General features: G+C 40.4%; 3 protein-coding genes across 5 annotated transcripts; 1 reads left to right on the top strand and 2 right to left on the bottom strand.

Moving 5' to 3' along the window:
• Positions 1–161: 161 nt before the first annotated feature.
• si:dkey-251i10.2 (uncharacterized protein LOC562682 homolog) lies at positions 162–2,350 on the top strand. The gene is made up of 5 exons (XM_024397823.2): positions 162–499; positions 881–999; positions 1,102–1,211; positions 1,764–1,828; positions 1,926–2,350. Exons 1-5 carry the CDS (start codon positions 307–309, stop codon positions 2,033–2,035), a joined length of 597 nt encoding a protein of 198 aa, XP_024253591.1. The 5' UTR covers positions 162–306; the 3' UTR covers positions 2,036–2,350.
• Positions 2,351–3,350: 1,000 nt separating this feature from the next.
• Positions 3,351–5,715, bottom strand: si:dkey-251i10.1 (uncharacterized protein LOC100038774 homolog). The gene is made up of 4 exons (XM_024397822.2): positions 5,465–5,715; positions 4,157–4,640; positions 3,926–4,066; positions 3,351–3,791 (listed from the first exon to the last, which is right to left on the bottom strand). The coding sequence occupies exons 1-4, from the start codon at positions 5,573–5,575 to the stop codon at positions 3,634–3,636; spliced, it is 894 nt and encodes a 297-aa protein (XP_024253590.1). The 5' UTR covers positions 5,576–5,715; the 3' UTR covers positions 3,351–3,633.
• A 617-nt stretch (positions 5,716–6,332) lies between these two features.
• On the bottom strand, positions 6,333–18,717 carry LOC112231197 (pre-mRNA 3'-end-processing factor FIP1). Of its 3 annotated transcripts, none has more exons than XM_024397820.2 (16): positions 18,410–18,717; positions 17,981–18,023; positions 17,763–17,853; positions 16,349–16,455; positions 14,895–14,953; positions 14,684–14,794; positions 14,443–14,573; positions 11,847–11,980; positions 9,168–9,267; positions 8,897–9,041; positions 8,740–8,763; positions 8,449–8,506; positions 7,910–7,947; positions 7,627–7,798; positions 7,332–7,508; positions 6,333–7,071 (listed from the first exon to the last, which is right to left on the bottom strand). In XM_024397820.2, the coding sequence occupies exons 1-16, from the start codon at positions 18,495–18,497 to the stop codon at positions 6,948–6,950; spliced, it is 1,602 nt and encodes a 533-aa protein (XP_024253588.1). In that variant the 5' UTR covers positions 18,498–18,717; the 3' UTR covers positions 6,333–6,947. The 3 variants fall into 3 exon arrangements, with proteins under 3 accessions (XP_024253588.1, XP_024253587.1, XP_024253586.1); XM_024397819.2 differs by having other exon boundaries at positions 6,334–7,071; positions 7,910–7,944; positions 11,847–11,986; positions 18,410–18,716; XM_024397818.2 differs by having other exon boundaries at positions 6,335–7,071; positions 11,847–11,986; positions 18,410–18,716.
• Between the last annotated feature and the right edge of the window lie 638 nt (positions 18,718–19,355).

The following is a 19,355-nucleotide window of genomic DNA, read 5'->3' as shown; positions in this document are numbered from 1 at the left end:
GGGCATGTGCACGAGTGGTGAGTAAAATTGTAATTTTTCACAGCAGAGTGTGAAGAAGAAAGAGTTGCTTTGTCTTGCCATGAAAAGAGGATAAAGCTTTTTTGGGGTGGGGGGATAGAATATGGGGACTGTTGCTCTTGCGCATGTCAAGGGTTCAGCCCTGTTAGTGCACAGGCATGTGCATGAGTGACTCAGCAGTAATTTGCTTCAAAAGAGCATCTCTTGATTCAAGGCTCCCATTTCACTCTTCCCCCACCTGCCCTCTGGACGTAGTGCTGCTGTGCTGGATTACTTTGACTTGACCTGATGGAGCTGTTGATGTTTAGTCTGGTCCTTCTACAAGGGATCTCTCCCTGCTTTAGCTTTCCCAACGGTGCACCCACCTCCGCCTGTGATGACATGGTTCCTCGTCACACTGGGGTGCAGCCACAGCCCACCCCAGCACCCTACACCATCCTCACCAGCACCAAGACCCTTCAGACTGGCCAGCCCATTACAGGTAAGATGTTGGACATCCTACCTACACCTTACAGCTTTGGACATGCCCAAGGAACTAGATGTGATTTCTAATTTGATCGGACCAGTAACACTTGTCTACTGACATTATGAAATAACCCTAACAAATAGCTCACAACTTAGAAAAATGTGTTGTCTTAAAAATTACAGTTCTTAATTCATAGTGGAAGGGATAAGGCAGGCCAATGATAGTGGTCACATCTAGGCACTTTTCGATGGGTAAGACGGTGTGTCTGAGGCTTCTTACATTTTCTGTTATCATGCCTGAACATTGATTCAAGATACGACATTTCTGCAGATGAAGGGGAACGCAATGGCACATTTGTATCTCTCTGTACTGTTTGTTGGTGTATTTTCCCATAAGTGACCATAACTGGAACAAACTACAGAGGCGTGCTTCTGGAGGCCAGATCGGCAGCCAGCACTAGCACTAATGCTTTAGGAAGTTGGCAACTTCCTCCTCCAGATACCAAATTCCTGCAGGTAAGTTAATAGCTTCCCATGTGTAACCTAATTGGGGTGAAAATTCCATGATTAAACTAAACATTCTAGAAAGAGGTTGACAAATCTGATTGTGTCTCCAAGTGCTCAGGAAATAAAGAAGGTGCCATCACCCATGCCAATACTAATGTGAAAGACGACACTACTGTGTTTACCTGGTTACCACCCAACAACACTACCACAATCTACTTCATGTAAGAACATAACACCAAGGGCTCTATTCAATCTGTATAGCTGAAGTTCAGCGTTACATTATTAAGTTTAGAGCCTCATCACCCTTACTACACTTTTCTAAAAAATACCATAGGCTACACACATTACTCAAATGTAAACTTGCGTATTTGCTAAATCTCGACCACTACCTCCAGAGGCAATGTTAAAAGCAATGTTCAGGCATTCACGGTAAAGACTGCATATGTCTGCTCAATCGGGAATAATCTTTACATTTCCAGTGCGCAATCCTTCGGTTTCAGCGATCCAGATTGAATAGAGCCCTGAATCTAATCTTGAACCCTTTGTGAGTCTATAAAACTAGATGATCCGTTTTGCTCCGCACGTATTACACAAATGATATGACAATGTTAATGAATTCTTATAATACATGACATTAGAAGAATAAGGGTACATTTACCATTAAATTATATGCCAATTTAAATCAAAAGTCAGATTTAAAAAAATCTGTTTCTCTCACACACAGCACTTTGACAGGCAAGCTTTCATTAATCTGCATTGCACTTTTTTTTCAGGGCCACTGTAGCCCAACAGCGCACTGTCTACTGGTTGAATATCAGGTCAGGAACTTTGATCCAAGGTGGGTGTGAATGTACTACAGTAAATTAGATTATGATCCATCTCACTTTCTCTTCCAGGGGTCTGTGCTGACCTCTTTCTACTGTCTTGTGTCTCAGGATCAGAGGGCATTGGTCTGGCTACAGGTGGAAATCCAGGGATGGCCAGTAGAGGATTTCTGCTGCTCCTTGCCCCATGTATGCTGGTGTCACAGATGCTCCCAAGATAGTTTCATTCCATTTTGATTCTACCGAAGCAGCTTCCATCTGCTTTTATTGGAAAAAATATTTTGATTGCATAATATATATCGTATTAGAAAAAAGTACTTTCCATACAAAAGTTTGACTGATTAAAGGTAGTATCATGCAGCCATTTGTGATACATTTGTTTTGTCTTCATTCAATTGGGGACTAAAATCCATCCTAATTATTTTACTTCACTATAACCTCATTTATACTTGTTAACATATCTTGATATTGTCCATATTCTGATTGTCAGAAATATGCCTACACACGGTATTAAAATGTCATTTCTGTCCACTGTGTCCGCAATGTGACCAGATGTCATGGTTCCACCTTGTATGCTTTTTATTTTAAGACAAGTCAATGGTGGCACTTGTCAATTTGTTTGAAGGCTGATGATTATTTAAATACCTTACTGTCCAGATCCATCAACACATGAGTGCCTGACTAGCTCTGGAGTTCATCAGGAAGATCTCCCCAATGTCTTTAATTCTACACCCATGTAAAAATGTGAGCATAGAACCAGGTTTTAAATGGGGGAAGCTGGACAATGAGTTGTTTACTCTAGAGGGCACTTTGCCTACCATATGTAAGGCAACTATGCCAGATTTCCCCACCAGACTCCTTCAATTCTAATGTAAAGCATACCATAAAATGTGGACAGGAGTTGAACTACATTCCAACTGTAGAAATGAGAACTGTGCGGTCACAAGCCAAAAGGGAGTGTTCTGGGATCATGTAACACGCCTATGGCAAGACTAGCCAACAAGGCACCGGACACCATTGGCACAAACTAAATATTATTTTAAGTCTGTTCAAACTTGTCAGCTACTATATTTCACTTCTTGGATCATTATGCCATAACTCAACCAAATCCAAGTATGAATGACTATGCATAGGGCAACAGACCAGTTAAACCAGATAGTGCAAATTCATGCAAAGGGTTCAGTTTACACTGTAAAGTCTCCAGATGTTTCAAAATCTTCATATTCCATCTGCTGAAAACATCCTGGAAGTTTATTACATGCTGAAACACTGGTAAAGTAATTTCATTTAAATTTTAATAGACTATAACCATAGCTTTAAGTCAGAGGCTAAGTAGGCAATAAGGCTAAGTAGTTGATAAGCACAAAACTATAGCTGTAAGTGGTGTAATCCACTTCATGCACTTGATTAGCCAATCAGTGCACATTTCCCATAATCTCTGAAGCCCAGACATTCAACAAAACTGCATACCAATAGAACAGTTAACTTTGCAGCCCCCCCCCCCCATAAAAAAAACACCACTGACATCATCCAGTGTAGGTTTGTCCATTATAATGAATTTATTCAAGTGGTGGTTAGAAACATACCCACTGGAGGACAGGAGTAGTATTTGAGGTTTCTTATACAGGAATGACATTGGTAAATGAGAATGGAACGTTTGAAAGATAAAATGCACAACTTACAGCCGCCACCCTCAACTAGTAGCAGACCACTAGCTGGTTCACATAAATAAGGCAGAATGCAGGATCCATAGGAGTGGAAAGTTGTTACATTTAGCCATTTAATGTAAATTCAACAGTGATGTTAAAAAAACAATAATTTAAAGGACTTTCTTTAGCTCATCGTACAAGACCAGCACAAAGGCACCACCCATGCCTCTGAGAACATTGGACCAGGCTCCCTTGAAGAAGGCCTTGCCTCCCTCATCACGAGCGATCTTCTTCCAGCAGTCAATGGTACCAGAGTACATGATATCAGCTGGAGAAAAAAGTTGACCCAAGTTAGGACATAATGTCAATTTAGTTGTATTTGGAATTGAATGTTTCTACTAGTCTTCCAATGTACAATTTCTCCCTAAACACTGGACAGTGTAGGTGACGAGGAAAACTCACCTCCTTTACGGCCAGACTGCATCATCATACGACGACGGACAGTGTCGAAGGGGTAGGAGGTCAGGCCGGCCACAGCAGTTACAGATTGAGCGATTGCCCAGCTCACTAAGATGGAAGTGTTCTTGGAGTCTGGCAGCATACCTGTTACATACCACACATAATATTACATATGCATATCGCACAAACGGACAGCTTTCTGTGAAAAGCTGTTATCAGTGTTAAAGTCTATACCTTTAGCTGTGTCATAAATTCCGAAGTATGAAGCTCTGTAGATGATGATGCCCTGGACAGACACTGCGAAGCCCTGGTACAGACCCCTCATACCGTCAGACCTGAACGTCTTCGCCAAGCAATCTGCCAGACCGTTGTACTCCCTCGCACCAGCTTTTCCGACATCAGCTCCCAGACGGGTTCTGGCGAAATCAAGAGGGTAGACAAAGCAAAGGGAGGTGGCTCCTGCAGCACCACCAGAGGCCAGGTTGCCAGCGAAGTACCTCCAGAACTGCTTTCGCTTGTCTACACCGTCAAGGAAGACACTCTTGTACTTGTCTTTGAAAGCAAAGTTGAGGGCCTGGGTGGGGAAGTATCTGATGACATTAGCCAGGTTACCTCTCCAGAAGGCAAGGAAGCCCTGCTCCTTTGGAATGCGGGTAACACAATCAATGATACCCTTGTACTGCATTTCTTTGCTGATCTGCTTGCTGGCATGTTGGACCTGTTAAGAACATGAGAACACTTATATGATAAAATGTATAAACCCTTAGATGCATGCTGGTAAAGCTGACGTTTCCTGCCCTGCAGTCATCTCTGAGCGCTGCTCGTCTCGACCTTGCCACCTGCTTAAATCCGGTCTTTCTGGTTGCTAACGATTTGCATCAACTATTTAATTGAACAAGACAGACCAAGAACACTTGGTTACTGTTTGCCGGTCAAATTACCCTGCAGACTTTCAATGCCAGCCAGGTATTTAGTTTAACCTCAGTTCTACCACTGTGGCTGCAGTAACTACACAACTACTCGATTGTTCAATTCGTGATAATGTATATTTTACTGGTATGATTTACTACGAAACCAAGCTAGTTAGTCGAGTAACGTAACTAAATTGTTACATGTAAATGAGTTGTGTAGTTAGCGCTATCAGGTGCCATCCAGAAAGAGGAAATGCCCAATGTCATAGACTGGCCCTGGCTTTGTTAGCTAGCTAACGTTAGCATTGTGTGGCTGAGCTAGCCAACCTGTACTAATGACGGACTACGTTAGCCAGCCGGCTAGCGTGTAGGTCATTTGAAACATCTCATGACCTCGAATTATGGCAACCAGCAGAAGATGCTAGATAACCATCCTGCGTTTATTAAACATATCAAATCAATATAACAGCCTCAAGACATTGAAAAGACATAGCTAGCTAAATGTAAGTTGCCGCAAGGGTGATAAGCAGCGTGCATTTCTCTAGCTAGTGATAACGGCTAAGTTAGCTAGCTGATGCTTGCCATGCAGCAGAGGCGGCATAACTTTAGCTAGTCATGGACCAATAGCTACCTGAAGGAGAAGCTTGACTCTCTCGATGGGCGCAACCGCCGTTTTGGAGATGGCAGCGGAGATGCCACCAGCCAAGAAATCCTTGGCAAATGAAACTGCGGTCTCATTCATTGTGCGATGTTATAAATTGACTTGCAGACAGAAGAACACTTGCCCTGCAACAGCGGATGGCCTACCACGAAATGGCCGATTTTATAGACGCGTAGGAATTTTATGAATTCAGCAGATCGCGAGACACAGCGGGAACTCATATCACATTGTCATCTGACGATAGTCGCAGGGGAGAAATTTATCCGCAATCACAGATTTAGCGTCGTCACTAGTTACCACAAGAACAAAATCATAATTATGTCTACAAATTATCTTCTTAAAATCTGATTTAAACCTAACCTTATGCATAACCCTGACCTTAACTGAAGAGAAAAAAGGAACATTTTGTTTTCATTCATCTTTACGATTTTGTGGCTGTGGTAATTTGTGATAACCCAGATCTAGGATTATATCGTCATACCCATCCTTAATCTCAACAATCAATGGGACCTAAAATATATCTGACCCTGTATCAGTGGAAGGTGCAACTTCTACCTCCCACGAATGCCTTTGTAATAAGGGGTTTATTCAGAAGGGGCACAATCATTTTAAACATTGCAGATAAAATGCAACATGATTTCCTATTATAATCTAAACCCCATGAAATCAATTTGAATATGCCTAATCAACATTGTCATAGCACCCTTCAAAATGTAACAAATGTCAAATGAGAAGTCTACAGTACCATGACCTGATGGTTCATCACCACTACTTTACATGCAATTGTTGGACATAGACTAAATTAGAATTTGCTGTTTTTTTATTGGGTGAATTCTCAAACCCTGCTGTGATTACAAACTATGCTACGCATAGTTGAAGTGGTCGATGGTCACAGATTACAAAAAAATAGTAAAGCCCAGGTCAGGATTTAGTTTAATGTAAAGAGAGGCGACAGTATACAGTATTATATTATACCTTGCTACTCTGTGCCAGAATGTCAGAAGATAGGACACATTTTTATAGTTTGAATCTAATCTACATTGATGACATATCTGTATCAACTAATATTTTTTATAGAAAAAGTGGTATCAACACAGTGTTTGAAATGGCTTCTGGCAAATAAATTACATTCTATATATTTACAATATGGCAAAGCAAGATGGGGCCTGTCCTAACAGTGACAATTGTGAATCTGGACAATGTAATGATGCAGTTGAGAATGTCCATGATCAACATTCTCGTATGATTACATTTGTATTTTAGGCTACACACCATTGAAACAACTTAAGAAGCCATTAGATTGGAATCTCTTTCTTGATTCCAATCACTTCACTTGAAATGGACATTTCATATTCAATTTTTCCTTACAAGAAATCAAAATAGTCTAGCCATGGTCATTTTCTTTTTACAAAGATTAAAGAACTAGCCATGGAGCCGCAATGTTCTGCCCTTTTCAGTCCTTCTGCTCTTCCCCACGCCCCAACATATCCTCTGGGACATCCTTGTCCTCTTTGCTGCGTTTGCTTTTCTTGTGCTTGTGTCTGCGATGCCCCTCCCCCTCATCATCATGCTGCTTGCTGTAAGGAAATTAATAATATAATATAATTCTGTTAACATTTTTGTAAGCGTTTATCTTAAGTCTTAAAGTGAGTAACCACACAATGCTAGTGAAAAAGAACCACAAGCTTATCAATGTAGCTTATGTTCATCAATCTCATAAATGTAGGCCAGTAAAGTAAAACCTAACCAGTGTGTATAATATATTTGCAATAAACCACAAATTCTGTCCTACTGCATTTTCCTTTTTCTCAATCTGACAATACTAACTTTCCCTCACCGTTTGGAAGACTTGTGTTTACCACTCTCCTCCTTGTCACGATGGCGTCTGTCTCGCTGATGCTCCTCCCTCTCCCTGCTACGCCCACCGCTGCTGTCGTGAACATGAAGGTAACTGTGCTCAAATTCTCGCTCACTCTCTCGATCATGGCTGTAGTAGTGGTAACGGTCATCCTCACTAGGCCAGATATCAGGACAGATGAGAGAAAGTTAAGGCATGCGAAGGTTCAATTTCACCACAAAACATAAGCAAATGTATCTACACTGTTTAACTTTCTTTTTCTTTGTTTACGCACTTATATTCGGTGGTGGTTGGAGTATGACCTCTCTCTTGATCTCTGTCTCTTTCTCTATGACTTCCTTGGTACTCCCAATGCCCTCGTCCTCTGTCTTCCCCCCCTTTCTCCAGCACAGAGCCCCAAGGCATGTGTGATGATGAGACTGGAGGGTAGCTAATGAAGCTTGACTCTGAAAGAAAATACACTGCATTAACTGCAATACAAGGGGAAGTTATTTGATGTGTGGAGTATAAGGCATGACAATTGTATTTTGAACCTGCCAGGTAAACACGATACATACCTCCACTGTTGTATCCAAAAGGAAGAGGGGCTCTACTGCTGTAATTCAGGGAAGGACAAATTGTCAGGATTAAGACCATCACTTAAACATTCACACAAACGCGGCAGAGTAAAGAGAGGCTCTGACTGGTACTGCTTATGAAACAGAAGTTGTCTGAGTCTGATGCCTCACTGCAGTCCATAGTAGAGCTGCAGGAAGATGTTTTGGGGTGGGGGTGCTACGAATTGTTTCAGAAAGAATTTTTAGCATGGTCTAAAGACTGCTATATTGGTCTGCTAATACAGGACTATTAAATGCCTAGTGCACTACTTTTGTGAGAGAAAAAACATTTCAGGGGTACTGCAGCACCCTCAGCACCTCTACTTCCCGTGGCTATGGTTGATAGCACAGCAGAGGTACCTGTCCTATCATCAAAAGAGTGGCCCGGCAAACCGGTTTGCAGACATTTGGGAGTTGGGCGTGGCTTTAGAGCAGCGTCTGAACGTATTGCCTTATTAATGCATTAGTACATTTTAATTAGTCTATTGACTCTCACATACCTATCCACAGGTGGCATCATCAAGGTAGGGGGAGGAGCAAGGGGAGGTAGGAACAGGCCTAGGGGAAAAGCAGTATGTAATCATCACCAAACAACAAATATTTGATCTTGAGTATAACTTTGTAGCATAGACATTCAGATTACATTTCTAGATTAATGTTTATGCATGTTTACAGCCATTTCAAAGCATGTTGTATAATATTATCATACTACAATAAAAATGCAGTTCTCTTGCATCCTCTGAGAAACTAAGGACTACACAGAGTTTTGTGGTCTAGCTATAAAAACTTACCTGTAATGGAAGGTGGGGGCATACCTGAGAATGAGACCAAACATGTAAAGGTATTATAACATTATGTTATAATTTCTCATGGCTCTCCTTATCATATCACAAGACTATGCATTTGGTATGCTTTCATTCATGTTCTGGATAAAGAACGATACCTTACCTGGGGGGTGAAGAGGTGGGGGCATAGCAGATACTGGTGGAGGAGGATGCAGGAAGTGTGGTGGGGGCATACCCATTGGAAGAGGAAGGGGAGGTCCTGCTGGTGGAACCAAGGGTTGTACCTTGTTACCATGGTCTCCGAGCACCTGCAGAGTTGTTGAGAACATTGAATGATGCAGAACAATAGGTGTAGGTGTGTGTCTTACTCTCCTTAGCCTGCAGTTATCTTTGACTTCATCACATAAAATCACTGAATGTGTGAACAGATTAACCTGGATAGGATTCTGTTCCTGCATTTCCCTCCTTCGGCCTTCAACCCGGCGAATGGCTCCTGTCTGTCCACCAATCACATCAATAGTTCCACCCAATTTCCTACAGAAAGAGATGACAGACATCTGTACTCTCTCTCACTGCAGTCAGGAGCCATTTATGCTTCACATGATTTCTCTACCAAGTGTAAAATAAGTATTTAACAAGCGTAGCTCTTTTACAATCCAGTTCTTTTGAGGAAAATGTTGTCCCAGATCTGAGTTAGCCTCGTAGATCCCAGACCTAGGGCAGCAACAGCACTTGATCTGGGATTAATGATTGAGACAAAAAAAATGTTTAAAGCCAATACATCACGAGGCAGATATGCCAGAATGCCACGATTCGAAACCAAAGTTTGCAGGCAAAACCTTTGCAGTGGTTTTAGTGAAGGTGGTTGATGCAAACTAGCCACTTGCGAAATGCACTCATGAAAAAGAACCCCTGTGATCTCCATTTTGCTAGCTACTATTTTGTGTCCAGGAATGTTTACGTTAGGACAACAAGCTAATAACGCAAAAAGAGGATAAGGCAGTGATGTAAGAAAGCCGAATGTCCCAACACCGCCTTTCCTCTATGCCAAACTGACATTGTATACATACTGTTAAGCTGGAACATTGGAATATTGTGGGAGACAAGACTGAGTTGGTGTGATGCTTGAACAGGTAGAGGTTATTACTTCCATATTTAAGCATAACTTTATTAACAGGTTTTCTTCAAATAAAATCAAATGTTATTGGTCACATACACATGGTTAGCAGATGTTATTGCGATGGTAGCAGAATGCTTGTGTTTCTAGTTCCGACAGTGCAGCAATATCTAACATGTAAGTTAACAATTCCACAACAACTACATAATACACACAAATCTAAGTAAAGGAATGGAATATATAAACCTAGCAACAACAAAAAAGTCCTCTGACTGTCAACTGCGTTTATTTTCAGCAAACTTAACATGTGTAAATATTTGTATGAACATAACAAGATTCAACAACTGAGACATAAACTGAACAAATTCCACAGACATGTAACTAACTGAAATGGAATGATGTGTCCCTGAACAAAGGGGGGGGCGGGGGGGGGTCAAAATTAAAAGTAACAGTCAGTATCTGATGTGGCCACCAGCTACATTAAGTACTGCAGTGCATCTCCTCCTCATGGACTGCAGCAGATTTGCCAGTTCTTGCTGTGAGATGTTACCCCACTCTTCCACCATGGCACCTGCAAGTTCCAGGACATTTCTGGGGGGAATGGCCCTAGCACTCACCCTCCGATCCAACAGGTCCCAGACGTGCTCAATGGGATTGCGATCCGGGCTCTTCGCTGCCCATGGCAGAACACTGACATTGCTGTCTTGCAGGAAATCACGCACAGAACAAGCAGTATGGCTGGTGGCATTGTCATGCTGGAGGGTCATGTCAGGATGAGCCTGCAGGAAGGGTACCACATGAAGGAGGAGGATGTCTTCCCTGTAATGCAAAGCGTTGAGATTGCCTGCAATGACAACAAGCTCAGTCCGATGATGCTGTGACACACCGCCCCAGACCATGACGAAACCTCCACCTCCAAATAGATCCTGCTCCAGAGTACAGGCCTCGGTGTAATGCTCATTCCTTCGACGATAAACGCAAATCCGACCATCACCCTTGGTGAGACAAAAACGCGACTCGTCAGTGAAGAGCACCTTTTGCTAGTCTTGTCTGGTCCAGCACGGTGGGTTTGTGCCCATAGGCAATGTTGTTGCCAGTGATGTCAGGTGAGGACCTGCCTTATAACAGGCCTACAAGCCCTCAGTACACCCTCTCTCAGCCTATTGTGGACAGTCTGAGCACTGATGGAGGGATTGTGCGTTCCTGGTGTAACTCGGGCAGTTGTTGTTGCCATCCTGTACCTGTCCCACAGGTGTGATGTTTGGATGTACCGATCCTGTGCAGGTGTTGTTACACGTGGTCTGCCACTGTGAGGACGATCAGCTGTCCGTTCTGTCTCCATGTAGCGCTGTCTTAGACGTCTCACACGACAGACATTGCAATTTATTGCCTTGGCCACATCTGCAGTCCTCATGCCTCCTTGCAGCATGCTTAAGGCACGTTCACGCAGATGAGCAGGGACTCTGGGTATCTTTCTTTTGGTGTTTTTCAGAGTCAGTAGAAAGGCCTCTTTAGTGTCCTAAGTTTTCATAACTGTGACCTTAATTTCCTACCGTCTGTAAGCTGTTAGTGTCTTAATGACTGTTCCACAGGTGCATGTTCATTAATTGTTTATGGTTCATTGAACAAGCATGGGAAACAGTGTTTAAACCCTTTACAATAAAAAAAAAGTAAAGTTATTTAGATTTTTACGAATTATCTTTGAAAGACAGGGTCCTGAAAAAGGGATGTTTCTTTTTTTGCTGAGTTTACATAGAAATATATGGATGATCAATGACAGAGCGGCTTAGGCAAGATGCAATAGATGGTATAAAATACAGTATATACATATGAGATGAGTAATGCAAGATATGTAAACATTATTAAAGTGCCATTATTAAAGTGACTAGTGATCCATTTATTAAAGTGGCAAATTATTTCAAGTCTGTATGTAGGCAGCAGCCTCTCTCTGTTAGTGATGGCTGTTTAACAGTCTGAATCCCTCTGACGTGTTTACCTGTTAGGTGGGGGTCCTGCCTTCAGTCTGTTGGCAGCGAGGGCCAGGACTGAAGCAGGGGGAAAGTCTGGTTTGTAATCAGGCTTGACGGAAGACGGTTCTGTATCCTTTTCTAAAGTGGTTGCCCTTCCCTGCTGAACCTCGAAAATAAAACAATTATCCAATTATTTACCCGCAAAATATCACTGTTAATATAATCAAATCTATGTTAGTACTATATCACATTTAGAAATAAGATAGAATATTATTTTATATTAACATTAGTAATATTATTATCAATGTAATTATTAATGTATTATTTGACTTGGGGCCAAATCCAGTGGGGTCTGGTCTTGATTTAAGTGTGGGATGAGAAATCTGACACAGGAAACAGCAGCTTTTCCTTGGCTGGGTCAGTCTATTTTATTTCAGTTCACATAACTACATTTCCTGCCTTTCTTGATGAATAAAGATAGAATCATTAATTGCTACATACATTTTTGACTTATAAATGAATGATACAGTACCTTTAGAAAGTATTCATACCCCTTGACTTATTCCACATTTGTTGTGTTTGTTACAGCTTGAATTCAAAATGAATGAAAAACATTTTTTCTCACACATCTACACACAATATCTCATAATGAAAAGGTTAAAGCATGGTTTTAGAAATGTTTGCACATTTCTTGAAAATGAAATACAGAAATATCTTATTTACCAAAGTATTCACACGCCTGAGTCAATACATGTTAGAATGACCTTTGCAGCGATTACACAGTGAGTCTTTCTGAATAAGTCTCTAAGAGCTTTGCACACCTGGATTGTACAATATTTGTCAATTATTATTTTCAAAAATTTCAAAATTCTTCAAGGTTGTTGATCATTGCTAGAAAACCATTTCAAGTCTTGACCATAGATTTTCAAGCAGATTTAAGTCAAGACTGTAACTCGGCCACTCAGACACATTGACCGTGTTCTTGGTAAGCAACTCCAGTGTAGATTTGTCCTTGTGTTTTAGGTTATTGTCCTGCTGAAAGGTGAATTCATCACGCAGTGTCTGGTGGAAAACAGACTGAACCAGGTTTTCCTTTAGGATTTGCCTGTGCTTAACTCCATTATGTTTATTTTTTATCCTGAAAAACTCCCCAGTCCTTAACGACTACAAGCATACCCATAACATGATGCAGCCACCACTATGCGTCAAAATATGAAGAGTGGTACTCAGTAATGTGTTGTATTGGATTTGCCACAAACATAACACTTTGAATTCAGGACAAAAAGTGAATTACTTTGCCACATTTTTTTTGTAGAATTACTTTAACGCCTGCATGTTTTGGAAGATTTTTAGTCTGTACAGGCTTTCTTTTTTTCACACTGTCAATTAGATTAGTATTGTGGAGTAACAACAATGTTGCTCCATCTCAGTTTTCTCCTATCACAACCACTAAACTCAGGAACTGTTTTAAAGTCACCATTGACATGGTGAAATCCCTGAGCGGTTTCCTTCTTATTCGGAAGGACGCCCGTATCTTTGTAGTGACTGGATGAATTGACACATCATCCAAAGGGTACTGAATAACTTCACTATGCTCAAAGGGATATTCACTGTCTGCTTTTTTTTTTTTTTTTACCCATCTACCAATTGGTACCCTTCTTTGCAAGGCATTGGAAAATCTCCCTGGTCTTTGTGGTTGAATCTGTGTTTGAAATTCACCGCTCGACTAAGGAGCCTTACAGATAATTGTATGTGTGGGGTACAGAGATGAGGTGGTCATTGAAAAATCACTATTGTTGCACACAGAGTGAGTCCCTGCAACTTATTATGTGACTTATTAAGCACAATTTTACTATTGAACTTATTTAGGCTTGCCAAAACAAAGGGGTTGAATACTTATTGACTTAAGACCTTTCAGCTTTAATTTTTTTATTAATTTGTAAAAATATCTAAAAACACAATTCCACATTGACATTATGGGGTATTGTGTGTAGACGAATGACAAAAACAATCTCAATTGAATTCATTTTAAATTCAGGCTGTAACACAACAAAATGTGGAAAAAGTTATGAAAAGGTTAAGGGCTATGAATGCTTTCTGAATGCACTGTATATACCCATTCATTTTTTAAGAATATAACTTATAAATGCCTCATGAGCTTAGTTCAACTGTCATACCCTATCAGAACCCAAAATATAAGCTTGTTTCACTCCAGTGTTTGTAAAGAATGTAAATGTAAACAAATACTACATAGCCTGAAAACATTGTTAAAAATATAATTTGTAATAATAACTTTGTAGCTTTGTCTTGAATTTGAGAGTGGTTACATTTCTTCAGGCCCATCTCTCAGCTTTTTACCAAAACTGAGGCAGGGTGGCGCTTTGTTATTATATAATTTCAGGATTCTATCTTAAAGGTTAATTACTCTTAACAAATCAAATCAAATTTATTATATAGCCCTTCTTACATCAGCTGATATATCAAAGTGCTGTACAGAAACCCAGCCTAAAACCCCAAACAGCAAGCAATGCAGGTGTTAACCATCACTGTTTGGAGACAAACACAAAGTTTTACAGTAGTGTGATAAAGTAGGTATAATTAATCAATGTTTTGAGGACTCACTGTTATCTTGTTTTCAAAACTGAGAGGAGCACTGGGCTCCAGGCCAAGCTGTAGTCTGCGCTGTCTCTCACAGTATCCCTTCCACGATTCCTCATTAAAACCATAGTTGAAGTAGTCTGAGAGGTCGGCACCTAGAGACAGAACAACATACAAAATAACAAATTGATGTTGTAACAATCTGCAGCAATTTTATTTCAAAGATTCAAATGGTCAGTTCAGTATACGTAAACAACCCCCTTACCTGGCTTTCTCCATGGTTTGTCCTCAAAGATGTCCATTTCCACCTCCACAACTGGTGCACCATTGAAGGCCCCTAGTGTCTCTATATCTATTCCTTTGGGCTGCAGCTTAACTTGTAGCAAAACAATAACATTATGAATTAGTCAACAAATACAATAAAACCATTATTGCCCACCTTAAATAATCCCCCAAAACAGGACGAGTTCACTCACTGGCTGCTGCTGAGGCATAGCAACGAGCTGGTTTCAAGCTCAGGTTCATGCCCGTTCCCCTGCAGAGATTCAGAAAGTTTTTTTTTTTAAATGTATCCAGTGGCCTTCATTAGCTCCCCAGATTTTAAATCAAGTGTGATACTGTCTTTATTATTCATTACAGCAGTATACACAGCCCCTCAGAAAGTATTCACACCCCTTGACATTCCAAATGTTGTTGTGTTACAGCCTGTTGTGTTGTGTTACAGCCTGATTTCAAAATGTATTTCAAAATGTATTCAATTTTGAATGTACTTTTTTTTTTACCCTCACCTGTCTACACACAATACCCCATAAATGACAAAGTGAAAACATGTTTTTGACATTTTTGCAAATGTATTTAAAATGAAATACTGAAATATCTCATTTACGTAAGTATTCAATCCCCTGAGTCAATACATGTTAGAATCACCTTTTGCAGCGATTACAGCTGTGGGTTTTTCTGGGTAAGTCTGTAAGAGCTTTGCACACCTGGATTATACAATATTTGCACATTATTCTTTTTTAAATTCTTCAAGCTCTGTCAAGTTGGTTGTTGATCATTGCTAGACAGCCATTTTTATGTCTTGCCAGAGATTTTAAAGTTGATTTAAGTCAAAACTGTAACCAGGCCACTTAGGAGTATTACATGTAATCTTGGTAAGCAACTCAACTATATTTGGCCTTGTGTTTCAGGTTATTGTCCTGGTGAAAGGTGAATTTGTCTCCTTGAGTCTGTTGGAAAAAAGACTGAACCAGGGTTTCCTCTAGGATTATGCCTGTGCTTAGCTCTATTCCATTTTCTTTTTATAAAAAAAACCTCCCTAGTTCTTTCCGATGACAAACATACACATAACATGATGCAGCCACCACCATGCTTGAAAATATGAAGAGTGGTCCTCTCCGGCAGCTGAATTAGGAAGGACACCTGTATCTTTGTAGTGACTGGGTGTATTGATACATCATCCAAAGTGTAATTAATAACTTCATCATCTTCAAAGGGATATTCTATGTCTGCTTTTTTTTTTACCCATCTACCAATAGATGTCCTTCTTTGCGAGGCATTTGAAAACCATGAATCTGTGTTTGAAATCCACGAGGGACCTTACAGATAAAAATGTTCTCCTGAACTTATTTTGGCTTGCCATACAAAGGGGTTGAATACTTATTGACTCAAGACATTTCAGCTTTAAATTTTGTATTAATTTGTAAAAATGTCTAAAAACAAAATTCCACTTTGACATTATGGGGTATTGAGTGTAGGACAGTAACACAAAATCTAAATGTAATCAATTTTCAATTCTGGCTGTAACACAACAAAATGAGGAAAAAGTCAAGGGGTGTGAATACTTTCTGAAGGCTCTGTATTTAACCCTCTGACTTAACACAGTTTTTTGGAAAAGCAACTGTCTCTCGGGATGCGCAAGTACACTTACATGTAGGAAGGTGCACCAGTTTTGATGTTACCAATGGTGACCTTGACGTCATCATCGTCATCACTGTCACTGTCCTCCTCCTCTTCACCTTCAGTACCTTTGGCTTCCTGTTGAAAAAAGGGAGGAGCATAGTAACATTAACCCCGTTGAGTCGCCCATTTTGTACTTCTAGCCCCTTTTAAACATTGTGTCTTTGAGCTACAGTAGGTTGTACCGTTGGATTAGTCTATTTCTTCTGCATCCGTAGATACCATCCATTATTCTATGTGATTAACGGGGCCTGAGCTAAAGCTGTGTTTCTGAGAAAAGGGCAGATCCCGAATGGTCTGAATGGTTTACGCTACAAACTATTAAAAGCTATCTATGAAAAGATGAGACTCTCACAAACACAAGCATGTTTTGCTCTGTGACGCTAACAAGCTAAACAACCCTTAAAAAACAAAGATTGCAGTTTTGAAACTGCCGTAAAAGTGCAGTAACTGCAGTCGACTGTGGTATTCTGGACACAGTAATTGCAAAATAACTGCGGTGTACTGCAGTTGAACTGCAGTTACACTGCAAAATTACTGCAGTAAAAAAACAGTGTTATTTTGGATGCAGTATTTGCAGCATACTGCAGTTATACTTCACTCTAACTACAATTGTTTTCGTAAGGGAAGAGTCGTTAGAAGGTAAGGGGTTCTTCTACATAGATCATAGGAAATCCCAGGACAAAGGGTCTATAATACTGTAATAAGCTCACATATAGCTGCTGTCATGAACTCCAAACTTCACACAGTTGTCACTGACAAGTTGGATATTCATTTCCCAGTAAGCAAACCATTTCTGTAATTACAGCATTCATACAAATACATTTTTATCAGGTTTTTGCTTTGACGGACCTAGTTTTTTAAAATTGACATTTGTCAAAAAAACGCATGAAAACAACTGTTTATGTTAAATATTTTGTGTTCTACTTAAAGCCCTTGTTGTCCTGAAAAGAAAATGGTGAAACACTTAATTGTGAGGCTAAATATAAAGTCTAGACATGCAGATAAATGAAAGTCAGATAAGCAGATTTTTGATGGAGTCTCGGGACTGATAGGGTTAACACTACAAAATGAACGCTCACACCTGCACCATTACGTAAACCAACACACACCTCATTGGTTGCCTGTGAGAGGTTCCTCTATTTCTATTGGTTGGATCTCATCGCTGTGTTACAGTATGAATGAACCATCAGAGGTTTTGGAATATCCATTTTCTCCGAGAGAAAAGCTATGCAACTAATAACACCGGTGTACTATTATGTAACAACTTACAACAGCTGTTAAGATACAATGGTAACTCTTTAGCCTACATTGTGAAAAATGTTTTAGAACTAACTATTTATCTATGTGATAAGAAATGTAGATGATATTGCCCCATGCCATGCCTGTGATGCAGCATCCTTCTCTTCGGTATTGCCCATTGAAGTCAGCTGAAGGGTATTGCCCATTGAAGTCAGCTGAAGGGAGTCACCAGGCCTAATAAGCAGAGGGGGGAATTATTGTAGTTACATTGTAATAGCATGTCAAATAATATTTGGAACATCATGTGCCTTGAGTGAATTTGGGTGAGAGGATCAAGTGAGCAGGAAAGTTACATTCTTACCCAGGCAAACCCTCGGGGGCATTTTGTTTCTTGGTGTTTTCCCCTAAGAAAAGATGACATGATGATTGAAGGTCGATGCATTTATTGCCAGTCGCCTAGCATTTAAGACAAGAGCGTTTTGGAGCCAATTTGTTTTGGGCTGAGCTGCCAAACCATACTGCAGATTTTGCAGGGGAAAATGTACATGATAAACTCATCTTAGGTGTGCATCCTAAGATAAATCAAAACACTCCACAAAAAAAGACACCACTAGATGTGCACAAATGTGCGATGCGTAGGATTCCTATATGTTTTGGACCAAGCATCATCCGTGAAGCCGGTGGTTGGGTGTTGTGCGTTTGTTAACTGTCTCAATTAATCTTGATCAACATCTGAGGGAACTGTTTAGCGCATGCCTTGTGTATCCATGTGGATACATTGTATATTCACCCCCATACAGCCAATGCTCTTCGTCTTCAACCTGATGGGGCTCACTCAACGGGACTGCTGATTCTGAAATGGTCAACTCAGTAGCCATGGTGTAAATTAGATGCGTGGTCTATTTTTCCGGTTTTCGACCTTGTCCGGCCGCGACTGTTCGCCGAATAGCAAAATCCTATAACAAATCATGTGCCTGATAACACCTCTGCCATTATCAAGTCATCAAAATCCGCTAATTATCACGAACTGATGATAGTAACCTCTATGACAGACAGCCTACCTCTTTCCCAACAACACCCGCCTCCTTGTACAGTGGCATTCAAAAGGCAAAACAAAAGGTCCTGGGTCCTAGTGCCTTGACAAGGCTTTGTATTTTAACTATTCAATTTAAGGGGCTTTATTGGCATGGGAAACATATGTTTACATTGCCAAATCACGTGAAATAGATCATAAACAAAAGTGAAATAAACTATAACAAATTTACAGTAAACATTAAAGTAATAAATACATTTAAAATGTCATATTATGTCTATATACAGCGTAGTAGTGATGCGCAAATAGTTAAACATAAATATGGGTTGTATTTACAATGGTGTTTGTTCTTCACTAGTTGCCCTTTTCTTTTGACAACAGGCCACAAATCTTTCTGCTGTCATTGCACACTGTGGTATTTCACCCAATAGATATGGGAGTTTATCAAAATGGTTAGTTTTCAAATTATTTGTAAATCTGTGTAATCTGAGGGAAATATGTGTCTCTAATATGGTCATACATTTGACAGGAGGTTAGGAAGTGCAGCTCAGTTTCCACCTCATTTTTTGGGCAGCGTGCACATAGCCTGTCTTCTCTTGAGAGCCAGGTCTGCCAGATCCTAATTGGTAGGTCGTCGAATTTTATGTTCATTTTGATGGCATAGAAGGCCCTTCTTGCCTTGTCTCTCAGATCGTTCACAGCT

The sequence above is a fragment of the Oncorhynchus tshawytscha genome, linkage group LG33 (assembly GCF_018296145.1).
Source record: "Oncorhynchus tshawytscha isolate Ot180627B linkage group LG33, Otsh_v2.0, whole genome shotgun sequence".
NCBI lineage: Eukaryota > Metazoa > Chordata > Actinopteri > Salmoniformes > Salmonidae > Oncorhynchus > Oncorhynchus tshawytscha.
The sequence above is the reverse complement of the archived record's forward strand: the minus strand, read 5'-3'. Positions and strand labels throughout refer to the sequence as shown.

What these genes read in the sequence shown, in the direction of transcription:
- si:dkey-251i10.2 (XM_024397823.2), top strand. Translation starts at nt 307, where the DNA reads ATGGAGCTGTTGATGTTTAGTCTGGTCCTTCTACAAGGGATCTCTCCC. An exon ending in GACTGGCCAGCCCATTACAG is followed by an intron (nt 500 to 880) that starts GTAAGATGTTGG and finishes TTTTCCCATAAG; the next exon opens with TGACCATAACTGGAACAAAC. An exon ending in CAGATACCAAATTCCTGCAG is followed by an intron (nt 1,000 to 1,101) that starts GTAAGTTAATAG and finishes TGTGTCTCCAAG; the next exon opens with TGCTCAGGAAATAAAGAAGG.
- si:dkey-251i10.1 (XM_024397822.2), bottom strand. Translation starts at nt 5,575, where the DNA reads ATGAATGAGACCGCAGTTTCATTTGCCAAGGATTTCTTGGCTGGTGGC. An exon ending in GAGTCAAGCTTCTCCTTCAG is followed by an intron (nt 4,641 to 5,464) that starts GTAGCTATTGGT and finishes TGTTCTTAACAG; the next exon opens with GTCCAACATGCCAGCAAGCA. An exon ending in GCAGTCTGGCCGTAAAGGAG is followed by an intron (nt 3,792 to 3,925) that starts GTGAGTTTTCCT and finishes TTTTTTCTCCAG; the next exon opens with CTGATATCATGTACTCTGGT.
- LOC112231197 (XM_024397818.2), bottom strand. Translation starts at nt 18,497, where the DNA reads ATGGCTACTGAGTTGACCATTTCAGAATCAGCAGTCCCGTTGAGTGAG. An exon ending in AGAAGGATGCTGCATCACAG is followed by an intron (nt 16,456 to 17,762) that starts GCATGGCATGGG and finishes TTTTTTCAACAG; the next exon opens with GAAGCCAAAGGTACTGAAGG. An exon ending in ATGATGCCACCTGTGGATAG is followed by an intron (nt 7,948 to 8,448) that starts GTATGTGAGAGT and finishes CCTGAATTACAG; the next exon opens with CAGTAGAGCCCCTCTTCCTT.